The sequence below is a fragment of the Onychomys torridus genome, chromosome 14 (genome assembly GCF_903995425.1).
Source record: "Onychomys torridus chromosome 14, mOncTor1.1, whole genome shotgun sequence".
In the NCBI taxonomy this organism is placed as follows: Eukaryota; Metazoa; Chordata; class Mammalia; order Rodentia; family Cricetidae; genus Onychomys; species Onychomys torridus.
Genome location: NC_050456.1, coordinates 78,650,249 through 78,674,031, shown reverse-complemented (window position 1 = coordinate 78,674,031; position 23,783 = coordinate 78,650,249). Strand labels below are relative to the sequence as shown.

Sequence of the window (23,783 nt, the reverse complement as noted above, 5' to 3'; positions counted from 1 at the left end):
TGTGTCATCTAGGCTAGCCAACCAGTGAGCTCTCAGGATCTTCCTGTCTGTCCTCGGTGTTGGGGTTACAGACACAGCTACCCCCACCTCTCTACATGGGTGCTGGGGATTTGAACTCATGCCCTCAGGTTTATGGAGTAAATACTCTTAACCACTGAGCCATCTCCCTAGCCCAAGGTATACATCTTAAAATTTTGTTTTGTTGTTATATTTGTTTGTTTTCGGGAGGGGTACATTTACTGTGACACATAGGTGGCAATCAGAAGACATTTGTCAAGCAATGTTTTCTCCTTGCTCTGTCCAAGGATTGAATAGGGGTCATCAAGCTTGGCAGCAAGCGACTTTACCCACTGAACCATCTTGTCTGCCCAAGACTTTGAGTTTTCTGTCTACTTTTCTGAGAACCTACGGTGAATCCCCATAGGCCATGTCATGAGCTCTGTACACCAGGAAGAAATGTTTTCTTTACTCTGCTCCATTCTTCTTCGGTCTTGCTCTCCTGGGCTCATCCCTGGAGTGGCTGGAGTGGACAGGCGCTCTCTGGTCTCTAGAATCCGAGCTGTGTTTTCTAAGCCCCTGGCTTCCTTTTGTCAGCCTCATTGTTTGCTGTGGTGGTTTCTTGAGAAGGGACTAGTGAGGTGGTGACCTGGATCACCCGTGGAGAGGGTCAAGGTGCAGGTAACTTCCTGGGGTTTTTGACATTGCAGCTCCTGTGTTTTCCTTCTCCACAGAGCTGCAGAGATGAGCGTGTGTGGTGTTGATTTGTTCTTTGCTTTTTATGTTTCTGGGGATCCAGGGCCTTGTGTGAGCTGAGCATACACTAGTGCTGCACTCCCCCCAGCTCGCCCTGGCTTGAAGCATTTGTCAAGGCCTCAGGCCTCTGTGAGGAGACTCCCCAAGGAGCAGAGCACCCACTGTGGAAGGAAGGACTTTTCCATTTCACAGAAGGCTGCCTCATTACCAGGCCCCGGGGGTGACATTGGCCCACTGAGGACCACAGGAGCTGCCCCAGAGTACATAGTGCTCCCTGTAGCTCAGAGAGCTCCCGTCAGTGCATCCCCCATGTGCTCTTCACTGGGGTCTGCCTGCTTCTGTGGGTTACCACGGTTCTTAGACTATGGTTCTTATTTTCACCACTAGCTGTTCCACACACGGCCCTTTGGTCATGAGGCAGTTTGCACCAGTTACCCGGGCAGGCCTTGTGCCTGTGGTCTTCCTGAGTAGCTGGGTCATAGGTGTGCATGCTGCCTGCCAGGCCTGGCTATTGCAGTTCTGTCTTTCACTTTCAAATATTGTTGTGTGTATGCATCTATGTGTGTGCCATGTGTGCATACCATGTGTATAAGGAAGCCTGCATAGGCCAGATGCTGTGAGCTGCCCAGTGTGGACTAGGAACCAAACTTGGGTCCTTTAGAAGAGCAGCAAGTGTTCTTAATCACTGAACCATCTCTCTAATGCCCAGTGCGTGCATGCGTGTGTGTGTGTGTGTGTGTGTGTGTGTGTGTGTGTGTGTGTGTGTGTGAGAGAGAGAGAGAGAGGAGAGAGAGAGAGAGAGAGAGAGGGGAGAGAGGGAGAGGGAGAGAGGGAGAGAGGGAGGGATGTCTGTGTGTATCGTCATGTATGGAGACTGGAGGATTAGTTCTCCCCTATACCCTTGTGTGGGTTCCGGGGATAGAACTCAGGTCATCAGTCTTGCACCCCAAGCCATCACATTAGCCCTATTTTGGTTCTTAACATTTACATTTTGTACTCTGTGTCTGTGATAGAACTTTGCCAGCTCCATAATACAGAGAGAAATAGCTCTGTATTTGTCACAGGCTCTAGGGAAATTGTTTATCTATTTATTTCATGTGAATGGGTGTTTTGCCTGCATGTATGTTGTGAAGATGCCATATCCCCTAGAACTGGAGTTACAGACGGTTGTGAGCTGCCATGTGGGTGCTGGGAATTGAACCTGGGTCCTCTGGAAAAGCAGCCAGTGCTCTTAACCACTGACCCATCTCTCCAGCCCCAATTAGGTTATATTTTAAATAGCTTATTCTTTCTCTTTACTTGTTAATTTTTGTTTTTGTCAATGTGTATATGTATATTCCTGCTTGTCTGTGTGTGACATGTATGCAGTGCCCATGGAGGCCAGAAGAGGGCATCACATCCCTAGGTTCTGGGGTCAGAAGTAACTGTGAGCTGCCTGATGGGAGTGCTAGGGAACCAAGCCTGAGCCATCTCTCCAGCCCTTCCTCGTTTTTAATTGACCACACAGAAGTTCTGCTTTGTCATTTGACCTCTAGGAATAAACATACATAATTCCAAAAATTTTGTTCTCCTCAAACCAACTCAACTCAGATTATATGTAGATGTAACACAGTAAGAGTTAATGCTGTCCAGTCTCAGGTAGGGGTGCTGTGAGGAATCTGACAAGTTTATTTGGCAGTGTCAGAAGTGAGTCTCTTGGGCACACAAATGGCACTGGTGAACTCAGCAGCAGACCTCAAGCACAGGCCACAGCTGGGCTCCATTCTTCTTTATGGCTGTGGGTCATGACCCATTTGGTGGTTAAATGACCCGTTCATAGGGGTCATGTATCAGATATCCTGCATATCAGATATTTACATTACTATTCATAACAGTAGCAATACTACAGTTTTGAAGTAGCAATGAAATAATTTTATAGTTGGGGGGGATCACAACATGAGGAACTCTATTGGAGGGTTGCAGCATCAGGAAGATTGAGAACCCCTGCTCTGGACTGTGACAGCTCTGTGCGCTGCCCCCTTCCTCACAGCTGGATCCTGCAGACTTTACAGCTGCTAGCTGGCTCTCAAGGAAACAGTGACAAAATCAGGACCCAGAAGCACCCAGGTCCGCGCATGCGGCCCCTTCCTAAGGTGTCAGCCACTAGGGACCTGAAAAGGCAGACAGTGACAGGTTCACAGAGGGTTACAGGGAGAACAGTGTGGATGCCCAGAGTACGTGTTACCCGGGCACGTGGACGCAGATGAGCTGCAAGTTAGTAAGTGGGCATCCAAAGGGTATAGTGGCCTGGGGAAACTGAGGTGAGGGAGGGCAGAAGCAGAGAGGAGGGTAAAACGGGAGCCGCTCCCTGAAGGTGCTAGTTAGGCGTCTTGTGCAGCTGCTCGCTGCCATGACAGAAGCTCATCCTGGGTGCACTTAGCACCCATTCTGCTGTGGGACTGGGATTGTGTCAACTGTCACTCATGGGAAAGGAAAGGCTTTCGGGATATGAGGGTTTTATCAGAATAGTTTCATCTCCTCACCTGCTGGTGAACAGGAATTTGGTCTGTAGATGGGTAGGTAACACCACACAGCTAAGGAGAGGGGCAACAGTGACTGACAGTCTCCTTCTGTAACAGAGGGTGAGGACTTGGGGTTAATGTGGCACTGGTGTCGGCAGGCTCTGTGCAGGATGTAGTACTTGGTCCTGCCAAGACTTCCCTAAGCCATTGCCATAGTTAGTTATCTACATCTGTGTGTGTGGGTACAAATGTGGCACATGTGCATATGGGGGTTAGAGGGCAAATTGCAGGAGTTATTGTCTGTCATGAGGGTCCCAGGGATCAAACTTAGGTGCTCTGGCTTGATGGCCATCTCTCTGGCTCCTGGTTTCTTAATAAGTTAATCTAAGTAGCTGAATGTGGCAAGAGACTACTACTGTATTAGATAAAGGAGTCTTGGAAATAGAAATTAGCTTGCCTGTTTTTAATTACATATCGTGAGCCATACTATATATAAATTGTTTATTTTGAGGTAATGGCCTGGAACTCGGGATCCCTTTTTTTTTTTTTTTTTTTTTTAAGATTTATTTGTTTTATTATGTATATAGCATGTATGCCTGCAGGCCAGAGAGGGCACCAGATCTCATTACAGATGGTTGTGAGCCACCATGTGGGTGCTGGGAATTGAACTCAGGACCTCTGGAAGAGCAGTCAGTGTTCTTAACCTCGGAGCCATCTCTCCAGCCCGGAACTTGGGATCCCTTTGCTCCAGCTTCCCTAACCCTGAGCTTACAATTCTGTGGAATGTTGTTGGCTCTATTTCAGTGGGGTTGTGTTTTGTTATCTGGTTCCCTTGTGTCGTGGGGCCTCTGCTGGCTCCCACCTCCGTCTTCAGCTCCTCTGTTGACTTGTTTGTTGTCTAGGTTCTTCCTTCCCTCTGCAACATTAGGTTTGGTCTAAACTCACTCTCTGTCGTTAGTCTTCATTTGAGCTTAGAGGCTGTCTTCTTCTGGTTCTCCTTTAGTTAAGTCCGCTCCTCATTTCTTCCTGGTTCTGTTTCTTGTCTAGTGTTTCTCCGCTGTGGCATTTGGTTCCCTGCTGTTCCCTTTCTTTATGTCACATGTTCCCCACCTTTCCTTTTCCCTTCCTGTCTTTTCTAGTCTCACATTGTAGCTCAGGCTGACCTTGAACTCACAATACCCTAGCTTTGCTATCTGGGCATGCTGCACCTGACCTTTCTCTTCCCCCGTTAGTGTCTGTGTGAGGGTGTTTATTTCAGGTTCCGTGTTCTGCTAGTTTTCCCTGCTCTGTGTTTGTCTTCTGGTTTTGTGGCAGACTCCCTGTTGCCCTGCAGGGCTCCCCCGTGTGGCTGCTTTGCAGTCTGCACACGTGCTTCTGCAGCAGATGTGGAACATGTGTTTGTGCTGTGTGGTGCTGCTGGTGCTGCTGGAAACAGACTTGAGCATGACTTTGGTGGACATCTTTTCTTGCTTTCAGAATAGTCTGTAATGATTTTATTCTCTGGGCTGTGTGACTGCCATCGCTGTGGTAGCTGGCTATGTATAGGCTGCTCAGCTTTGGTCTGCAGGGTAGATTGTCAGCCTGCAGACAGTCGGCCCCACCTCTTCCCTGGCTCCATTGCTTCTCCTGATGATCCTCGTGGCAGCTACTCCATGCTGCACGTCCCCCGATCTCCTTTTATATTTCTCTGTGCGCTCTCCACAGACCGCAGTGTGGTGCCATCTGAGGCAGCACCGCACGTTACATTCACTGTTGGGATGTCTCCTTCCTTTAAAGAGTGTGAGCGTGCACAGGCTAGAAGAGAGCGTGCGGTCCCTGAGCTGGAGTTACCGGCATAAGATCGCATAGCGAGCACCCTGAGCACCCTGACCTACAGAGCGAGCGTCTCCCTAACTCTTCAGTGGTGTTTCCTGTGGCTGAGGAGCCTCCTCAGGAGGCGGCAGGAGCTGCAGTGCTGCTGGCAGGGGTGGCCGCTCTCGGGGTGACTGGGGTCCCTGTGAGCCCGCTGGGACGGTTAACTTACTCTGCTTATCTTGCCAACAGAGACATTAAGCCTGACAATGTCCTTTTGGATGTGAACGGTCATATCCGCCTGGCTGACTTTGGATCGTGTTTGAAGATGAATGATGATGGAACTGTAGGTATTTTTGGTTGAAGATCGGCCATTTGCTTTTGAGTTTGACTTGCAGTTAAAAGGGGTTAAATGTTTAGTTTGACATCAAATGAAGAAAACCAAGGTTTTTTATGTAAATTAAGAAAATGAGTCTGTTTAGGAGACAATTGAAAATTTCTATTTGGAGAATTTTTAAAGTTTGAAAATCTTATGTGTGTGTGCGTGCTGTGTGCAGATGTGTATGTATACATGTACAAGTGTGCATGCTGTGTGCAGATGTGTATGTATGAGTGTACAGGTGTGCAAGCATGTATACACATGTCGGCCGGCAGACAGCCTCGGGTGTCATTCTCAGAAGCTACCTACCTTTTCTTTTGGAGACAAAGTCCCTCAATGGCCTGCAACTCACAGAGTGGGCTCTGTTGGCTGGCCAGTGGGCCACCTGTCCTCCCTCCCCAGCACCAGGGTTACAGTGGTGTGCTACCCCACCCCCACTGCCAGCTTCTTTTAACAATGTGAGTTATGATGGTAGAGCACAAGATTCTCGTTCTTGTAAGGAAAGCAGTTTACCTACTGGACTGTCTTCCGGCCTTCTCTTTTGTTTTTGTGTTGACCTATGGGTGCCACTGGGGATTTGTCAGGTTCCTCAGACCCCTGGGTGACTAAGCATGCCACACTGCACCAAGCGAGGCCAGCCCCTTCCTCCTTTGAAAAACCCTATCCATCTGGGAGGGCCAGCTCCCTGCTGCTCCAGTTAGCTTTCTGCCAGGTGAGCTTTCTCTTGTTGTTATTGCTGGCCTAAAAACTGGGCTCCTTGGTTCAGAGTGCTGTGAGCCCCAGCTGTGGGACAGGAGGGTGCCTGGCTCAGCTGGTCAGATCAGTACTGCAGCTAAGTGGCCTAGGGTAGTTGTTCTGGCTTACCTCCCTGGTTAGCTCCCTGAAATGTTCTACTGTACTGTGTCATTGTATTCTTTCCTGTGACCTCAGCAGCCCTGCAGATCCATACAGGAGGCTCTGCTCCTTTAAGTCCTACACTTAAGTGAGATGCCAGATATTCCAAAAAGGAGTGGCCCAGACATTTCCTACTAGTGTTTTTTCAAGTATCTGTGTGCAGACACCAGCTGATCATGCCGAACGGGCCATGGAGCTCCAGCTGACCATGCCATGCCGCACAGACTGTGGAGCTATTCACACATTCCTCCACTGTCCTGTGGGTTTTTTTGTTTGTTTGTTTTAACCCCCACATTGACTTGTTGGTAGGTGTGGTCAAATCTACTCTCCTGTAATGAGCGAACAGTGTCCCCCACCACAGTGGACATTTCCTTACCATCACCCCCTTGCTGCTTACAGCGACTGCAGGCTGTATATGACCTGCTGTGATGATTCCCTGCTGTCTGTCCACTCTGAATAGCATGTCTTCTTACCCTGCTCACCCAGGGCACTGCTTTTCCCTCAGATGTTCTTTCCAAAGAAGACCCTAGAGAGTCTGGTCTCTTCTTAGATGGGCTTAGGACCACTGTCCCATTTCTGCCTAAGCCGCAGAGACTTAGCCACCGTGGTGGTCACAGCCCTGCTCTTGTGCATCTGCTTATCTAACCCTGTCTTGCTTTCCTGTGATGGTTGGCCCTCGCCAATGGCAGCGCTGGTAGAGTTCCTCTGCTTCAGGCTGTGTCAGCCCATGCGGATATTAGGGAACTGCTCTCTCTGGGGAAGTTACCACTTTCTCGGGCTCCTGAGCAGAGACTCTCTTGGGAACCTGTTTGTGCTGGGCCAACTTACCTGTTTTCCTTCTAGATACTCAGGGTGGGCTGTGCTAGGAAGCTATAGCCCTGTGGGCTTGTGAGAAGCCAGCATGTGCTTTTCCTAAGGCTCTGTGTTAAACAGGAAAGTCAAGGGCCGGCCTGGACAAGTGGCCCTAGACCACCCTGGGAGCATGGGCAGCAGGTATGGAGTTGCTGTCTCTGGGGTCTCAGACCCACTGGGAACTTCAGAGTCTGAGTGCTACAAGAGTACTTGTGTATGTTGTGTTTTGAATACCTGGTCTCTGAATCCTGATCACTCACCACTTTTATTTCATGATTGTTTTGTTTTCTATAGCTGCTAGATTCTAAGGAAGGTGGGTAGAAATCTATCGTTATTGATGCTCTTGGGTTTCCTTTCATTGCCCCTTCTCCCTCCAAGGTTCAGTCTTCTGTGGCTGTGGGCACGCCTGACTACATCTCACCAGAGATCCTGCAGGCCATGGAGGATGGCATGGGCAAATACGGACCTGAGTGTGACTGGTGGTCACTGGGCGTCTGTATGTATGAGATGCTGTATGGAGAAACGCCGTTTTATGCAGAGTCACTGGTGGAGACCTATGGGAAGATCATGAACCATGAGGTGAGATACCGTGTGCTGTTTTAGTGCCTGTACAAGCTGGTGTGTGTGGGGTGGGGTGGAGGCTAATGGTGTTCAGGCCGGATGGGGTAGGGGGACAGGGAGAGGTGGGCAGGGGTGTGTGACATCATCAGCAGAGGATGGTGCCACTGCACACGAGAGACAGAAAGGAAGGGATGCTTGAAAGGTGGCTCCTGTGTCCCTGACGGTGCCTGTGTTCACTGACCTCAGACTCCTTGGAGGAGAAGCAGGCTTATGTGGAACAACCCATGTGTTCATTTAACTGTTGAGTGTGCAGATCCTAGAGTGGTGTTAGGAGGTCCTTGTCGACACTGGGGGTTAGATGACGCCTGAGACAGTGAGTCTTGAGTGAACTTGCCTTCATGTAGGGCATCCTCATTCCTTCGCTGGTCCCAGTATATTCCTCTTTTCCCTTTATTTTTCACTCTTTATTTTGTTTCCCTGTTTTCTCCATCTTCATCTCTGCCCCACAGTACACACTTGATTGAACACAGGGCCTCACACATGCCTGGTAGCCATCTACCACAAAACTACACACCCAGCCCTGTAAATTATGGGGTAGGATTCCTTTTTCCTGCCTGTTCTAGTGCAAACATGCCCTGGCATGTATGTGTGTGTGTCCTATTTACATCCCAGAAAACTGAGTTGTATGTTGCTAACCTGTATTTCAGCCAGTCTCCCATTAGCTGCTCATGTTGGGAGCAGATTGACATTAAAAACAGTAAATTGCTTCATATTTCATTCCAAATCAAAGTAAAAACTATACTTAGAATATTTTCAGGATGGGGAGACAGCTCCATCAATGAAGTGTTTGCTATGCAGTTGTGCACACTGCACCCAAGTAAAAGACAGGTGTGGCGGTGCACAGCTGTAGCCCCTTGGAGGGTCAGGTGTGGCGGTGCACAGCTGTAGCCCCTTGGAGGGTCAGGTGTGGCGGTGAACAGCCTGAAGCCAGCCGGTCCAGACAGATCAGTGCGGTCTAAGTTCTGTAAGAGATTGTCTTGAAAAATAAGTAAATAAGTAAAGGTGGAAGGTAATTGAGGGAAGGCCCCAGTGTGGACCTTTGGTGTACATACACACACGTGCACATACAACTCCACAAAATGAGGTAGGTTTTTTAACTTATAAATAAGTGCTTCCTAGAAAGACTTCACACAGTGCATGCTCAACTCAAGCAGCTCAGCCCTGCTTCATGTGTGAATGGTCTTCTGTTCATGTTTTGGTATTTTTCTCTGTAACACACAGGTACGTGTTTCTCATTGTTGGTGTCTGTTCTATCCTTTCTAAACAAACCCCTTCTATAGGAATTCAACTGAACACTTGTTCTCTTGGTCAGAGTGCAGATGTGAGGTGTTAGGAATTTTAATCTGTCCTTTGTTCCTGACAATTAAGGAGTGTGTGGTTTGTAGTTTTCCTGATCGTGAAGCCGTTTTCTTTTAAGAGTCAGTGTTGGCCTAGCACAGAGAGGGCTGTGCTTGCTGCACGTCTCTCCCAGCACACTTGTATATGTTCTCTGCTGTTTGGAGAGGCAGAGACCTAGTCTGTCTTTGTCATTTGTGGGCAGTAGTTAACAAGTCAGCTCCCATTGTTTATTTTAATGAATTCACTTACGTGAGTGGGTGCATGTGCCACAGCGCATGTTGAAGCCCAAGGACAGCTCTGTGGAGCACTCTCCTCCCTTCACATGGGTTTTGGGGATCAAACTCCGTTTTTGAGGCTGCAAGGTAAGCGAGTGCTTTTTCCTGTGGAGCCTCCTCACAGGCCCCAGGGAAGAATTTTCTAGTTTGCCTTTATGGAATTAAAATTCCCTAGCTTTGGATGGTGTTTGGTTAATTGTAAAGTAAAGATTATTTCCTGTACTGTCTGCACATCTCAGGTTTTCCTGACTGTCCTCTGGCTGTCCCTTCCTCCCCAGGAACGATTTCAGTTCCCATCCCATGTCACCGACGTCTCTGAAGAAGCAAAGGACCTTATTCAGAGGCTGATATGCAGCAGAGAACGCCGGCTCGGGCAGAATGGGATAGAGGACTTCAAAAAACATGCATTCTTTGAAGGTCTAAATTGGGAAAATATACGAAACCTAGAAGCACCGTATATTCCCGACGTGAGCAGTCCTTCTGACACATCCAACTTCGACGTGGATGATGATGTGCTGAGAAACACTGTGAGTGCCCAGGCCGAGTCTTTCTGGGTTGTTTCACGTGGTGGGGCTGTCAGGCTACTGTGTTTGCCTAACAAGTCCGTAAGTGGCAGAGCTGTTCTAATCTTTGAAAATCTTTGACAGCTGAGCTGGAGAGATGGCTCAGCAGTCAAGATTACCTGGTGCTCTTCCAGAGGACCCAGATTCTGGTCCCAGCATCCATATCAGGTAGCTCACGACTGCTTGCCACTCCAACTCTGGGGGTCCAACCCCTTCTTCTGGTTTTTGCAGGCACCTGCATACATGTGGCATGCGCACACACACACACAAAGAATGAAAGCAGCAAGTCTTCAGCTTGGTCCTTAGTGTCCCTTTTAAAAGACGATGGATTACTCTTGTGACAAAAAAGGTGCTCTTGTTACAGCACACATCTGAAATAGTTTTTGCTTTTATTTTTCCCGTATTTTGTACCTTTTTATGCAGTGTGGATTCATTATTCTGTGACAGCTTCATTGTTACCATGGCTACTTTGTGTATATAAATTAGGAAGCCTGGCCTGTAGACCTCCCTGGTGCGCCATCTTGCCAGCCCACATTAGTTAATGCTGCTGGAGCTCAGAGTGGTGACCACGGAAAAAAGCTCAAGGGGTTTTGAGCTTTTTTTGTGGCACGTGTTGCTTATTTGAAGGGAGATTTATTTCATTTGTGTTATGTGTGTTCTCATGCAGGAAATATTACCTCCTGGCTCTCACACAGGCTTCTCTGGATTGCATTTGCCATTCATCGGTTTTACGTTCACAACAGAAAGGTATGGCTGGGTTGATGCCACCCATCACTCTTCACTAGGGGTAGGCACAGCCTGAGAGTGGGCTCTCAAGTGTCTGTTCATGCCCTAAGGGCTGGGAGGATGTCTCTCAAGAGAAAGAGGTGCAGAGAGTCTTTTGTCCTCTATTGATTCTATAGGTGTGTATTAGCACTAGCTGGCTTTTTCTGTAAAGAGAGTTAGTAAACGTAGTCATGCCACAATGTTTTGGTCAACAACAGACCACATACACAATGGTGGTCTGAAATATTCCCATTAACAATAATGCCATTTGTGGTGATGCATTACCATTGTAAATACGTATGTTCACTGGTCATACTTGGCACTGACGACAGGTAACTCAGCTTACAGCTACAGCACACTCTGTTGTGTTGTGTAGTATACTTGTTCTGTGGAGAAGGCTCACTGCACAGCATCCCACCGTGCCAGCAACAGCTTAGATCACATGTATGCTCTGCAGTTCTGATTGCATCTCTCTGTCTTGCACATGATTTACTCTCAGGTTGTGTAAATACACTTCAGGCTGTTGGCACAAGATCACCTAACGGCACTTACCAGAATGTGTCCCTGTCATTACGCAATGGTGACTGTAGTGCGCGTCTTCTGTTCTCTGTTACACATTTTTTTTCTTCAACCCCTTAAATGTATAAAAACTGAGGCTGGAGAGAGATGTCGGTAGTTGAGCCTGGCTGCTCCTCCCAGAGGACTGGGGTTCCATTCCCAGAACCCACAGGACAGCTCACAACTGTCTCTAACTCCCGTCCCAGGGGTTCTGATACCCTTTTCTGGTCCCCTTGGGCACTGTAAGGATGTGGTGCACAGGCACACATGCAAGCATAACATTCATACACATACATACAGTAAGATGAAAAACTGGGAAAGCTGGAAATGTAGCTCAGCGGCAGTGCTTGGCTAGCATGCGCAAGGACCTGGGTTCCATCCCTGGTGTGCGGGTGGGGAGGGAGGACGGGGAGTGACCTGTGGAAAACATCCTTAGGCTCATAGAAGGTACAGGATTTGGCCCAGCGGCAGTAATGTCTGGCTCCTGTCATGGTGATAGGCTGTCAGACGGCAGGACTTGTCCTGGTGAAAGCCAGCGGCGGCCACCACTGTCTTGCTCACACTTGCTCAGTCTTAGCGCCCACTGCTCGCTTTTGTCAGCGCTGCAGCCCCAGTTCCTAGTTCCTGTTCCTGTGGCGTGAATTTGTGTTTCCAAGAACCTCCACCCCTGTGTGGCCTCAGCCGGTGGCATCAGATTGGTGTTTGTGTCTGTCATGTCTGTCCCCGATGAACCTGTCTGTTGGCGCAGTTGTGTGGTTGAGGAGGTGTTTTAGAAAGCAGCTAAGGTCCAAGAAGAGAGGACAGGAGGTGAGAGTGGGGTCCCTCCTCCACCTGAGGGCAGTTACAGGACAGGTCCTGGGCCTTCTAGGCCCACTCGGTGGTAGTGCGGTTGATCTGGAAGGGCACCCCTGCTCAGGCTGGTAGGGAGTCCGGGGATGTGGCAGGTGGCTCTGCTGACTCAGTGCCCGGAGTGCGTTCCAACTCACGGATGCCAGTCACACTTGTGTGTCCCAAGCCTGCCTGTCAAGACACAGTTTGTAAGGATGGGCTTAGAACTCTCCCTTTGTGGTAGGCTGTCTTCAGAACTGCTGGTTGACTTGAGTCTGTAACAGAGGCGGGGGATGTGCCTGGTGCCCAGGTTCTTGGGAGGAATGAGACAAGCTAAGCAGACCTGAGCCTCATGCGGCAGTCCAGAGATGAGTCTGCTGAATGACGGACTGTCCTTGGCTTCCAGCTGAGGGGGGGGGGGGGGGGGGGGGGGGAGTGGGGCGCACATACATGTGAGTATGGTCATGAGTCAGCTGATCCTTCACAAGCACTGCCATGTGCTACTTAGTCTCCAAGACAAGAAGATAAGCCCTAAACGTTAGCATGGCACAGCTGTAAGAGGCAGAACCGGTGAACCTTTGACCACTTCCCAGGGGGCCATGCTTCCCTGTCAGCCCCACTCATCAGTCAGATGCCTTGGTTTTGCCTTTCTAGTTGAATGTGCGCACTGATTTCCAAGTGTACATCTGTCCCTCCTGTGTCCTGTCCGGCCCTTTCCCTGCCCAGTCCTCTGCAGTGAGGAGCTCTTACCTGACTCTGGCTCCATCCACAGCTGTTCTGTGTGTCACTAAAAAGACCCTGAATGCTAATGAGCCACTGTGGGTGCTCAGTAGGTCAGAAGCCTGTCGTTCTGTTTGCAGCTGTTTTTCTGACCGAGGCTCTCTGAAGAGCATGATGCAGTCCAACACGTTGACCAGAGATGAGGATGTGCAGCGTGATCTGGAGAACAGCTTGCAGGTAGAGGCTTATGAGCGAAGGATACGAAGACTGGAACAGGAGAAGCTAGAGCTGAGCCGGAAACTGCAGGGTGAGTGGCCGGAGTGGCCGGAGTGGGCTAGGGTCCTGCCTGCACACGTGGCTGGCCATTCCCAATGCCGTGTCTCCCTTAGAGTCTACCCAGACTGTGCAGTCCCTTCATGGTTCCACACGGGCCCTGGGCAACTCAAACCGAGACAAAGAGATCAAGAGGCTGAATGAGGAGATTGAGCGTTTGAAGAGCAAAGTGGCAGGTGAGTGCTAGTCTAGCTGGCTGCCCCTCGATCCTCACTCTTGAATGTGAGTTTCCTGTTTTCAGAATCCTTTCCCTTAAGGTGCAAAAAGTAGGGAAAAGCTAAAGCTGTGCAGGCCTACACAGAGTTGTGGCGGTTGTCTGTATTGATAGTGTTTTCCTACCTCACTTGTTCTGATAACATAGTGTTCTCCATAAGTTCCTGCTTTTCCCTTGTATTTGACTTGCCTGGCTGTTGCCTCAAGTGTAGGGTTCAACTTCCCACCTCCACTTTCTTTCATTTTTTTATTTTTTAGGATTATTTATCTTATGCATATGAATGTTTCGCCCACGTGTCTGCGTGTGTACTGTGTGTATGTGTGCTATGTGCATGCCTGGTACCTGTGGAGGCCAGAAGAGGGTGTCAGATTCCCTGGAACTGGAATTCCAAGTAGTTGTGGGCTGCTGTGTGGTACTAGGAACCAAAACCAAACGAGGTCCTCTGCAAGAACAGCAAATGCTCTTAACTGCTGGGTTGTCTCTGCAGCGCTGTCCACGTTCTGTTATAGTCTTGGTCGTCAGAACTTCTGATCACTCGGATCACTTCTGAACTGTAGCCCTTAGCCACACAAGGCAGGCTCTTCATCAGCCCCCATCTCCAGGTTACATGTGGAGTCTGTCCTCTCTATTTCTGATCAGACCCCACCGTGCTGATTAGAAATAAAGGTTTGCATTGAGTCTCTTATTACTAGATCACCTTTATGGCCTTACACCCTGAGAAAGGGCCAGCACTCTGCCGGATGACAGGGACTGAGGCAAGTCTTTGAAGCAAGACTCTAGCATACAAAAAAAAAGGAGACTACAAGTGCTTAGGATAAACACCAGGAAGCCTACTGTGTAGGCATGTGTGACACGGTGTGTGGGGAGACAAGACATCTGAATGAAGACATCGTGAGGCTGACAAGATGGTGCCGTGGGTGCTTGCCACAAAACCTGACAATTAACGTTCAATTCCTGTTGCCCACAGGTTGGCCTCTGCCCTCCACACCCTCTCTGTGGCATGCACATGGGCACATACTACACAGACATACATGTAATATAAGTAAATGGAAACTAGTGAAAACAATTGAAGAAAAAGACTTACCTGTGAATTGCCAGATAACTTCAAGTCAGTAAGTCAGCTAACGAAAAACCGCTGTGCACAAAGGAACACAAGTCATTTCTCTTCTGTCCAGATTCCAACAGGCTTGAACGACAGCTTGAGGATACAGTGACCCTTCGCCAGGAGCACGAGGACTCCACACACCGGCTGAAAGGCCTGGAGAAGCAGTACCGCCTGGTTCGTCAGGAGAAAGAAGAATTGCACAAGGTAGCGTGCGAGGAGGGCTGTGCGGTGAGGAAGGCTGTGTGCGTGAGGAGGAGGGCTGTGCGGTGAGGAGGAGGGCTGTGCGGTGAGGAGGGCTGTGTGCGTGAGGAGGAGGGCTGTGCGGTGAGGAGGAGGGCTGTGCGGTGAGGAGGGCTGTGCATGTGAGGAGGGCTGTGCGCGTGAGGAGGAGGAGGGCTGTGTGCGTGAGGAGGAGGGCTGTGCGGTGAGGAGGAGGGCTGTGCGGTGAGGAGGAGGGCTGTGCGGTGAGGAGGAGGGCTGTGCGGTGAGGAGGGCTGTGCGCGTGAGGAGGGCTGTGCGTGTGAGGAGGGCTGTGTGCGTGAGGAGGAGGGCTGTGCGGTGAGGAGGGCTGTGTGCGTGAGGAGGAGGGCTGTGCATGTGAGGAGGGCTGTGCATGTGAGGAGGGCTGTGCGTGTGAGGAGGGCTGTGCGCGTGAGGAGGAGGGCTGTGCGCGTGAGGAGGAGGGCTGTGCATGTGAGGAGGGCTGTGCATGTGAGGAGGGCTGTGCGCGTGAGGAGGAGGGCTGTGCGGTGAGGAGGGCTGTGCGGTGAGGAGGGCTGTGCGGTGAGGAGGGCTGTGCGGTGAGGAGGGCTGTGCGTGTGAGGAGGGCTGTGCGCGTGAGGAGGAGGAGGGCTGTGTGCGTGAGGAGGAGGGCTGTGCGGTGAGGAGGAGGGCTGTGCGGTGAGGAGGAGGGCTGTGCGGTGAGGAGGGCTGTGCGCGTGAGGAGGAGGAGGGCTGTGTGCGTGAGGAGGAGGGCTGTGCGGTGAGGAGGGCTGTGCGCGTGAGGAGGAGGGCTGTGCATGTGAGGAGGGCTGTGCATGTGAGGAGGGCTGTGCGCGTGAGGAGGAGGGCTGTGCGGTGAGGAGGGCTGTGCGGTGAGGAGGGCTGTGCATGTGAGGAGGGCTGTGCGGTGAGGAGGGCTGTGCATGTGAGGAGGAGGGCTGTGCGCGTGAGGAGGAGGGCTGTGCGCGTGAGGAGGAGGGCTGTGCGCGTGAGGAGGAGGGCTGTGCACGTGAGGAGGAGGGCTGTGCATGTGAGGAGGAGGGCTGTGCATGTGAGGAGGGCTGTGCGCGTGAGGAGGGCTGTGCGCGTGAGGAGGGCTGTGCGGTGAGGAGGGCTGTGCGGTGAGGAGGGCTGTGCGGTGAGGAGGGCTGTGCGCGTGAGGAGGGCTGTGCGCGTGAGGAGGAGGGCTGTGCGGTGAGGACGGCTGTGCGTGTGAGGAGGGCTGTGCGTGCAGATGTCCTTGTTGTGCCTTTCCTTTCCTATGTGCAGCCTGTAGGAAGTACACTGCCTGAGGTGCTGAGCATGCACATCCCCAAGTTCCCACTGTTCCCAGGAGCACTTTCCAAACCCCTGGCTGTAATCTGGGCAGCATTTGAACCACTTTTCACTTAATAGGACAAAACACAGCTTCTGGTTTCTCAGGGCTTTGTTAAGCAAATGTAAAACCTACAGAATTCTTTCTGTTCAGCAATTGGTTGAAGCCTCTGAGCGATTGAAATCCCAGACTAAGGAACTCAAAGATGCCCATCAGCAGCGAAAGCGGGCCCTGCAGGAGTTTTCAGAGCTGAATGAGCGCATGGCAGAGCTCAGGTCCCAGAAGCAGAAGGTGTCCCGTCAGCTCCGTGACAAAGAGGAAGAGATGGAGGTGGCCATGCAGAAGATTGACTCCATGCGGCAGGATATCCGCAAATCCGAGAAGTACAGGAAAGAGGTACCTTTGTCTTCATTTATTTTACCTGCTGAGGGCAAGTTCAGACGCACCTGTGCTGATGAGCACATGGAGGCCAGAGGCAGCCTGGGGGTCAGTTTTCTCCTGCTGTGTGGGTTCTAGGGGTGGAAATTGGGGACAACTGCCTTCTGGTTTTTAAGAATTTGAGTAAAATACATAAAGACTTCTAATGCTAGGTGCTTGAAAAAGGAGGAACTTTGGTCTTCTGAAGGTGTCTGGGACTCGGATACCCTTCTCCTCGGTCCCTGCATGGTGTGCTGCCACCCTGGGTAGTTGATGTTCTACTATTTACTCTAAGCAATGCTTGGTTTTAAGTTTTCTTCAATATGTTTGATGGATTGTGAGCATAGACAGCCTGGCAGTGCATGATCTAATTTCTTCATTTTCTAGCTATTTGTCAGCCCCCAAATACCTATTTGTTTTTTTAGTTTAGTTTATAGCCCAGATATATTTGTAGTGGTAACCAAGAACAGCTCAAGTTAGTGAAACTCGTAAGGATTAAGGAAGAAGTAACAAGGTGCCTGGGCTTTGTTTTAAAACAACATGTGTAGCTGGAGCCTTTTCTCTGTCCCACTTGGACCCGCAGCCGCTTAGAAAATAATCATTCAAAGGCCTATATTAATTACAAACTGCTTGGCCTATGGCTTAGGCTTCTTGCTGGCTAGCTCTTAAATTTTAAATTAACCCATTCCTATTAATCTATATATCGCCATATGGTTGGTGGCTTATGGGTACTTTCACATCTTGCCTCTTAGGTGGCTCACTGGCGTCCCTCCACTCTGCCCTCTTCTCCTGTATCTCTCTTGGATTTCCCTCCTGGCTCTATTCTGTCTTGCTATTGGCCAAAGCAGCTTCTTTATCAACCAATGAGAGCAACACATATTCACAGCGTATAGAATGACACCCTACAGCACACCTGAGAATGGGCATACAGACAATACAAGTGTGGTTCTTAGCTAATTGTCACCTGTCAAAGCTGGATTATGGGCATGTGGGTTTTCCTTTCCTTTTGAGGATGTTTGAATTTTTCTTCTAAAAACTGAATTGTAAGTGTAATTTTTTTTAAAGATAGAAGAACACTTTATTAGGTGGTGTTTGGTCAAGAGGGATCAGAGTTTATTCTCTGAGCAAATGAAAGGCATTGAAACTCTACATTTGGGGCTGGGGAGATAGCTCAGTGGTTAAGAGCACTGGCTGCTCTTCCAGAGGACCTGGGTTCAATCCCCAGCACCCATATGGCAGCTCATAAGTGTCTCTAACTCCAGTTTCAGGGCATCCGACATGCTCACACAGAGTATATACAGGCAAAATACTTTTGCACATTAAATAAATAAATATCTTTTTAAAAATTGGGGGGGCCCTCTACATTGTTTTGTTTTTTCTCTCGTACATTACAGCCTGTACAGTTTCCCCCCATCCCTCCTCCATTTCTGCCTCCCTTTACACCTCCACATGTCAGGATTGTTTCCACAAATAAGGGGCTTTTCTTGAATTTAAACCTCAAATTAATCTATTTAACTGGAGTGCAGGCTTATTTCATTGCTAATGGCCATAGCTGGCCGCTTCAATTAGAGTGTCCTCGGCCTTCAACTCTTGGTGAATCTGATGAGGAGACTGTGCAGAGACCTCCCTGCACCTGTTCCTTGGGGGGTCCTGGGGCAGGTTCTTACTGCAGTTTTATAAAAAGCAGATCTGCCTTTTCCTTAGCTGGAAGCTCAGCTTGAGGATGCTGCTGCCGAGGCCTCCAAAGAACGAAAGCTGCGTGAGCACAGTGAGAGCTTCTGCAAGCAGATGGAGAGCGAGCTGGAGGCCCTCAAGGTAGCGCTTCTCCCTGGGGCCGCGGGGGCCGCGGGGGCCGCTGGAGCCACTGGGGCCACTGGGGCCGCTGTCACAGGTTGATCTGGCCATTGTCACCCAGGCAATTTCAAGGAAGTAACAGGTATGGGAGGAAGTGGAGGATGTGGCCACTGCTTGTGACAGCTTTCATTATAAAAAGCCAAGTTCATACTGTATAAAAGTTTTGGATGTTTGTAGTCAGTATTGCAGAGTTAGCAGACGCCACCTCCTTCCTGTCCTGACTTCCTACACCTGGGCATGTTCAGTTCTGGAAGCGTTGTTGACATACTGCCATTGAGTTTTGCGGAATATCAGGGACACCTCTGGACTCTGTGTAGCCTGACAGTTTGCTCGGCCTGAGTCAGAGCTCCTCTCCTAGCCCGCTCCATTAGCCTTGTCAGACATGTCAGCCTTCCCAGTGGACCCAGCTCTCCTTCACCCCTCTACTGCCAAGGTGGCGCCATGCCCCTTCTATGTCCTCATCTTCTTCCCTTTCTAAGGGTTCGCTGTGGCCACTCCCACTACCTGCCTGTGAGAGCGGGGACCTCAGCGTCATCTCAGTCACCAGAAGACTTGTAACAGGCAGTCAGTACTCAAAAGAGTATTAGTGGGTAAATAAGTAAACAGCACACCACTGTGGGACAAAGCCCATGCCACGCTTTGCAAGACAGACGCTGTCCCCAAACTCTACCTCAGGTCGTTAGAAGGACCCTGTCTCCCACGTGGGCTGCTCTGCCTGGTTCAGTCCTGGGCCCTTGCTGGTAGCAGGGACTGAAAAGATGTCACAGCCTCGAGGGAGGACAGATTTGTTGTTTACATCAACCCTTGTCTGAAGGTGAAGCAGGGAGGCCGGGGACCAGGCGCCACATTGGAACACCAGCAGGAAATCTCCCAAATTAAGTCTGAGCTGGAGAAGAAAGTCTTGTTCTATGAAGAGGAGCTGGTCCGCCGAGAGGCCTCCCATGTGCTGGAGGTAAAGAGCGCGAAGAAGGAGGTCCGCGACTCGGAGAGCCACCAACTGGCCCTGCAGAAGGAGGTCTTGATGCTACGGGACAAACTCGAAAAGTCAAAGCGAGAACGGTAAGTCCGGACCCACAGTGGGAACCGGAAGCTCGCTGCTGTGGGCTCATGCTAGTGAGGCTCTCTCTCCTCACCTCTGCAGGCACAATGAGATGGAGGAGGCAGTAGGCACAGTGAAGGATAAGTACGAACGGGAAAGGGCAATGCTCCTCGATGAGAACAAGAAGCTAACAGCTGAAAACGAAAAGGTGACTGAGTCCCTTCGCGCCACCGCTGAGGGGAAGGTGGAGGTTGTTCCCGAGGCTCTGGGAAGCTTGTGCTGTTTTAAATGTGGGTATTTAGATGAAATGGGCTCTTAAGTGGGTGTTTTCATTTGTGAGAAGCTGCTCTCATCCTCAGCTCTGTCACTTTTGGGATAGAATTGAACTGAGACTGGAGTTCGGTACAGTGAAAGCCCCGCAATGCGGATGAGCTGCAGAGCTCCTGGTGTCACTGTGCTGTGTAGTGAAGAGGTGCCAGACAGACATGTGATGTGGCGACATTGTTTAATTTCAGCTTTGTTCCTTTGTGGATAAACTCACAGCCCAAAATAGACAGTTGGAAGATGAGCTGCAGGATTTGGCATCCAAGAAGGAGTCCGTTGCTCATTGGGAAGCACAGATCGCAGAGATCATTCAGTGGTGCGTGCCCCCGGCGTGTGAAAAGCTGCTCCTGGGCTGCACTGTGTTGCCTGTAGGCTGGAGTGCCTCGTGCTGCTGTTTCCTGAACCCCTGCTCTGGGAAGCAGTGTCTTCACAGTGGACTGAGGGTGGGGAGACCTCTTAGGACTTGGGTGAGCTGTTTATGCTCCTCATTGTGGGTGACATGTGGGTGGAGAGCTTCTGTAGCCGATGTACACACAACTAGGGAGACCCTGAGAGGGTCCAGAACCATTTTCTCCTCGACCCAATAGAGGCAGCTGGTACTCTGCCACACTGCCCTGAGGGATGCAGAAACTGCTCATCCTCATAAGACAAATGCCTGTCCCCTGTGTAGGGTCAGCGATGAGAAAGACGCCAGGGGCTACCTCCAAGCCCTCGCTGCTAAGATGACTGAAGAGCTTGAGGCCTTGAGAAGCTCTAGTTTGGGATCAAGAACTCTGGTAAGGTGTTCTCTGAAACTTGATGTCTCCTCCCTGGTGGTTTGTTATAGGTGAATGTGCAGCTTAGGTGGCATTAGGTGATGGCGGGACATGCGGCAGCTATCGATCGGTCCAAGCTTCTCACAGGTTCAGAACTTCTTTGGTTGTTAACTTGACTGGAGCCCTAAGGTGTGACCTCAAAGCATCAGGACAGGTGTCGCTCAGGGAACCTTATTGACTTCATCCTCCATCTAGTCACTTGGATCTGTTTTGAACTTGAGGGTACAGTAGGCTCTGGGCTCTTTGAGGACCCACCCTCTGTGAGGCTGCCTTTGCTCCTGTGAGGCAGCGGCCATGCGGCAGATGCTTCTCACTGCTACGGTGTTGGGGCTGGCTGCCATTTTGTTTTCTTTTTCGAGACAGGGTTTCTCTGTGTAATGGTCCTGGCTGTCCTGGAACTCACTCTGTAGTCCAGGCTGGCCTCAAACTCAGATCTGCCTGCCTCTGCCTCCCGAGTGCTGGGGTTAAAGGTGTGTACCACCTCCGCCTGGCTGCCACCTTTTCTTAATGTGATCTTGTGATATAGCCCGGTTGACTTAGAGATCACTCTGTGGCCCGTCCTGCTCTCGCCTTCGGGTGCAGCTGAGTACACAGGGAGGTACACTGCCACTCTCACCCCAGGCTCCTCCTCAACTGTGTGCATGTGTGTAGTGCATGGCAGTACATCAGAGCCCTCTGATTGAAGTCACAGGCAGCTGGGAGCAGGTGACATGGGTACTGAGAACAGAACTTGAGTCCTCTGCAAGAATCATGTGTCTTTAACTGCTGGAGCCATCTCTCTGACCCCGTTGTCCTCTCTTAAGACATGTATGTGAGTGATGTGTGTGTGTACATGAATAAATGGTAGTAAGAGCAATGTAGCATTTTATTTAGAATTTAAAGTTGGTCAGTTCCCATTTTATTCCATGTTTTCCTGGTTGAAGGGTATTTGCTTGAGTATGGATGGCCAGGCTGGCATGGAGAGCATCTTACCTGCCCCCCACGTGCCTGGAGTCCTGCTCCCTGGGCATGCATTGCTAGATGCTGAGACCCTGTGCTAACAGCCTAGCTGTGCTCACTTCCCGCTCTTCCCTACTCTTTGAGAACACTGAACTCTGTAGGCCAGGCTGGCCTCGAACTCAGATCTGTGTGCCTCTGTCTCCCGAGTGCCGGCCGAGATTAAAGGTGTGTGCCAGCACCTGGCTGAGAACACTGATAATCTTAATTCTGCAGAAGGGTAGAAAGCAGCCATGTGTTGTGCTCCGTAGTGGAAAACATTTTTGGTTTTAGACTCTAGATTAAGAAGCGCCAATTAGGAGGCTGGAGAAATGACTCAGCAGTTAAGAGCACTTACTTCTCTTCCAGAGGACCCGGGTTCAATTCCCAGCACCCACAAGGAAAGAGAGAGAGAAAGAAAAGGAAGGAAGGAAGGCCAGTCGGATATTCAATAAGTTTGGGGTCACGTGGCAACTTAGTTGGTGAAGTGCTTGATATGCAAATAGGAGAGCATAACTCTGATCCCCAGCACTCAAGTGAAAACCCAGATATGGTGGCAGCAGCTGTAGTCCTCATTGGGCGGACAGACAGACAGACAGCACGGGACCTGGGCTTGCTGACCAGGCAGCTTAGACTAACTGGGGAGCCTCAGGTCCCAGTGAGAGACTTTCTCAGAAAATACAGTAAAAAGCTCTCGGTGAACAACATCTGGAGTTAACATCTGGCCTCTGTACTTGTGTGCACCCATATGCAAGCATGCACAGCAGAAACAAAATGATAAGGAGTATTCAATAAGCTTATTCCATTTCTCACTTCTGTTTTATTCTAGTTGTGTTTATATATACATTTGTAGTCAAGTTTATTTGCACTTGTGAGCACAATAGGTAAATTTTTGCACAAGCCTTATAAAAGATGGAAGTATGCTGTAGGCCCTTTAGCAAAGTGGTGGATTCTTGTTCAAAAACAACCTTCCTACTGAAGGGCCGACCGAGTGAGAACGGAGCAGTGTGTTTACCCATCAGGTCGTTAGGATAGATGGAAGATGAGGAATCCCAAGGTTTTTTCTCACAGTCCAGCACCAACTTTAGCCTCTAGCTAGGGCGCCCGCCCCTCCCCCACCCCGGTCCCTTTGATGGCATCTTGAAAAACATCTTCCTTGGATTAGTTTTTTTCTCTTGACTGTTATGGGTGGAAAATGAAAGACTCAACTGTGTTCAATGAAAGCTTTTTAAGTAAGTCCACCAACATGATATTTGGAGACTTTTTAAGAATGACATCATCAAGCGGGTTTTCTTCATTCACTGTGGCTTCATTCTGGCAGGTTACTCCTTCGTTCCTTCTTTTCCTTATAATAATTTTAGCCTTTACTGTAAGTAGGAATGAGTAATGACAGTTCCCTAGGATGAAGTAGGACAGTGTTTCAGGATATAGAGAAAAGCTAATAGACCCCATGTGATTTATGAATGTCCAGTGGACCCACACAGAAAATGTGCCACAAAAATTAGATTTATTCTTTGTTTAAAAATTATACCAGTTGTGATGCATGATTCCAGCCTCCGAGAGGCAGAGGCAGGAGGATCTCTATTGAGTTCAAGGCCACCCTGATACATAAAGACAGTTCTTGGCTAGCTAAGGCTACATATCAAGACCCTGTCTCAAAAACAAAAGACCTAAGCAGAGGCGCTGGGACAGTGGCTGGTGTCAGGTGGCGGATAACGGCACTTGTTGCCAAGCCTGACCATCTGAGTTCAAGTTCCAGAACCCGAGTAGTGGAAAGAGAGTACCTATTCCTATAGCAGCCTTCTGACCTCTGCGTGTATGCAGTGGCGCGGCCACACACACAGTAAGGGAAACTTCAGAATTATTGTTTAGATTTATTATTTTATATGAACGTTTTGTCTGCATGTATATATGTGTAGTACAATTTTACTTGGTGCTGGCAGAGGTCAGTTCCCTGGAATTATAGTTAGAAATGGTTATTAGCCACTGGGCGAGTAGTGGGAACTGAGCCCAGGAACTCTGGAAGGGTAATAAGTGTTCCTCACTGTAGAGCCATCCCTCTATCTCAGAATGAAAAGAGAAGGGAAGAGAAAGAAAAAGGCAGAGCCAGGCATGTTGGGGCTGGCACAGTGGGGCTGGGCTCAAGGCCAGCTGCTGGGCTGTATAGTGAGACTCTCTCAAAAAAAAAAAAAAAAAAAAAAGTTTTCTTGTTTTGTTGGTGTTTTGAGACAGAGTCTCACCATATAACTGTGGCTGGCCTGAAACTCAATATGTAGACCAAACTGTGGCCTGGAACTCAACAGAGATTCACCTGCCTCTGCTTCCCGAGCTC

The 23,783-nt window shown here is 49.8% G+C and overlaps 1 protein-coding gene across 4 annotated transcripts in view; it reads left to right on the top strand.

Annotated features, from left to right (window-relative positions):
- Nucleotides 1–23,783, top strand: part of Cdc42bpb (CDC42 binding protein kinase beta) — a 96,348-nt gene that overhangs the window by 49,298 nt on the left and 23,267 nt on the right. For all 4 annotated transcript variants that reach the window (XM_036206617.1, XM_036206620.1, XM_036206619.1 and 1 more), the window contains exons 6-18: nt 5,298–5,391; nt 7,549–7,749; nt 9,683–9,931; nt 10,635–10,714; nt 12,979–13,145; nt 13,228–13,347; nt 14,561–14,694; nt 16,181–16,423; nt 18,149–18,259; nt 19,113–19,357; nt 19,440–19,545; nt 19,853–19,977; nt 20,332–20,437. In XM_036206617.1, the coding sequence (XP_036062510.1) occupies nt 5,298–5,391; nt 7,549–7,749; nt 9,683–9,931; nt 10,635–10,714; nt 12,979–13,145; nt 13,228–13,347; nt 14,561–14,694; nt 16,181–16,423; nt 18,149–18,259; nt 19,113–19,357; nt 19,440–19,545; nt 19,853–19,977; nt 20,332–20,437 (1,981 nt within the window). The remainder of the gene's footprint in view (nt 1–5,297; nt 5,392–7,548; nt 7,750–9,682; nt 9,932–10,634; nt 10,715–12,978; nt 13,146–13,227; nt 13,348–14,560; nt 14,695–16,180; nt 16,424–18,148; nt 18,260–19,112; nt 19,358–19,439; nt 19,546–19,852; nt 19,978–20,331; nt 20,438–23,783) is intronic.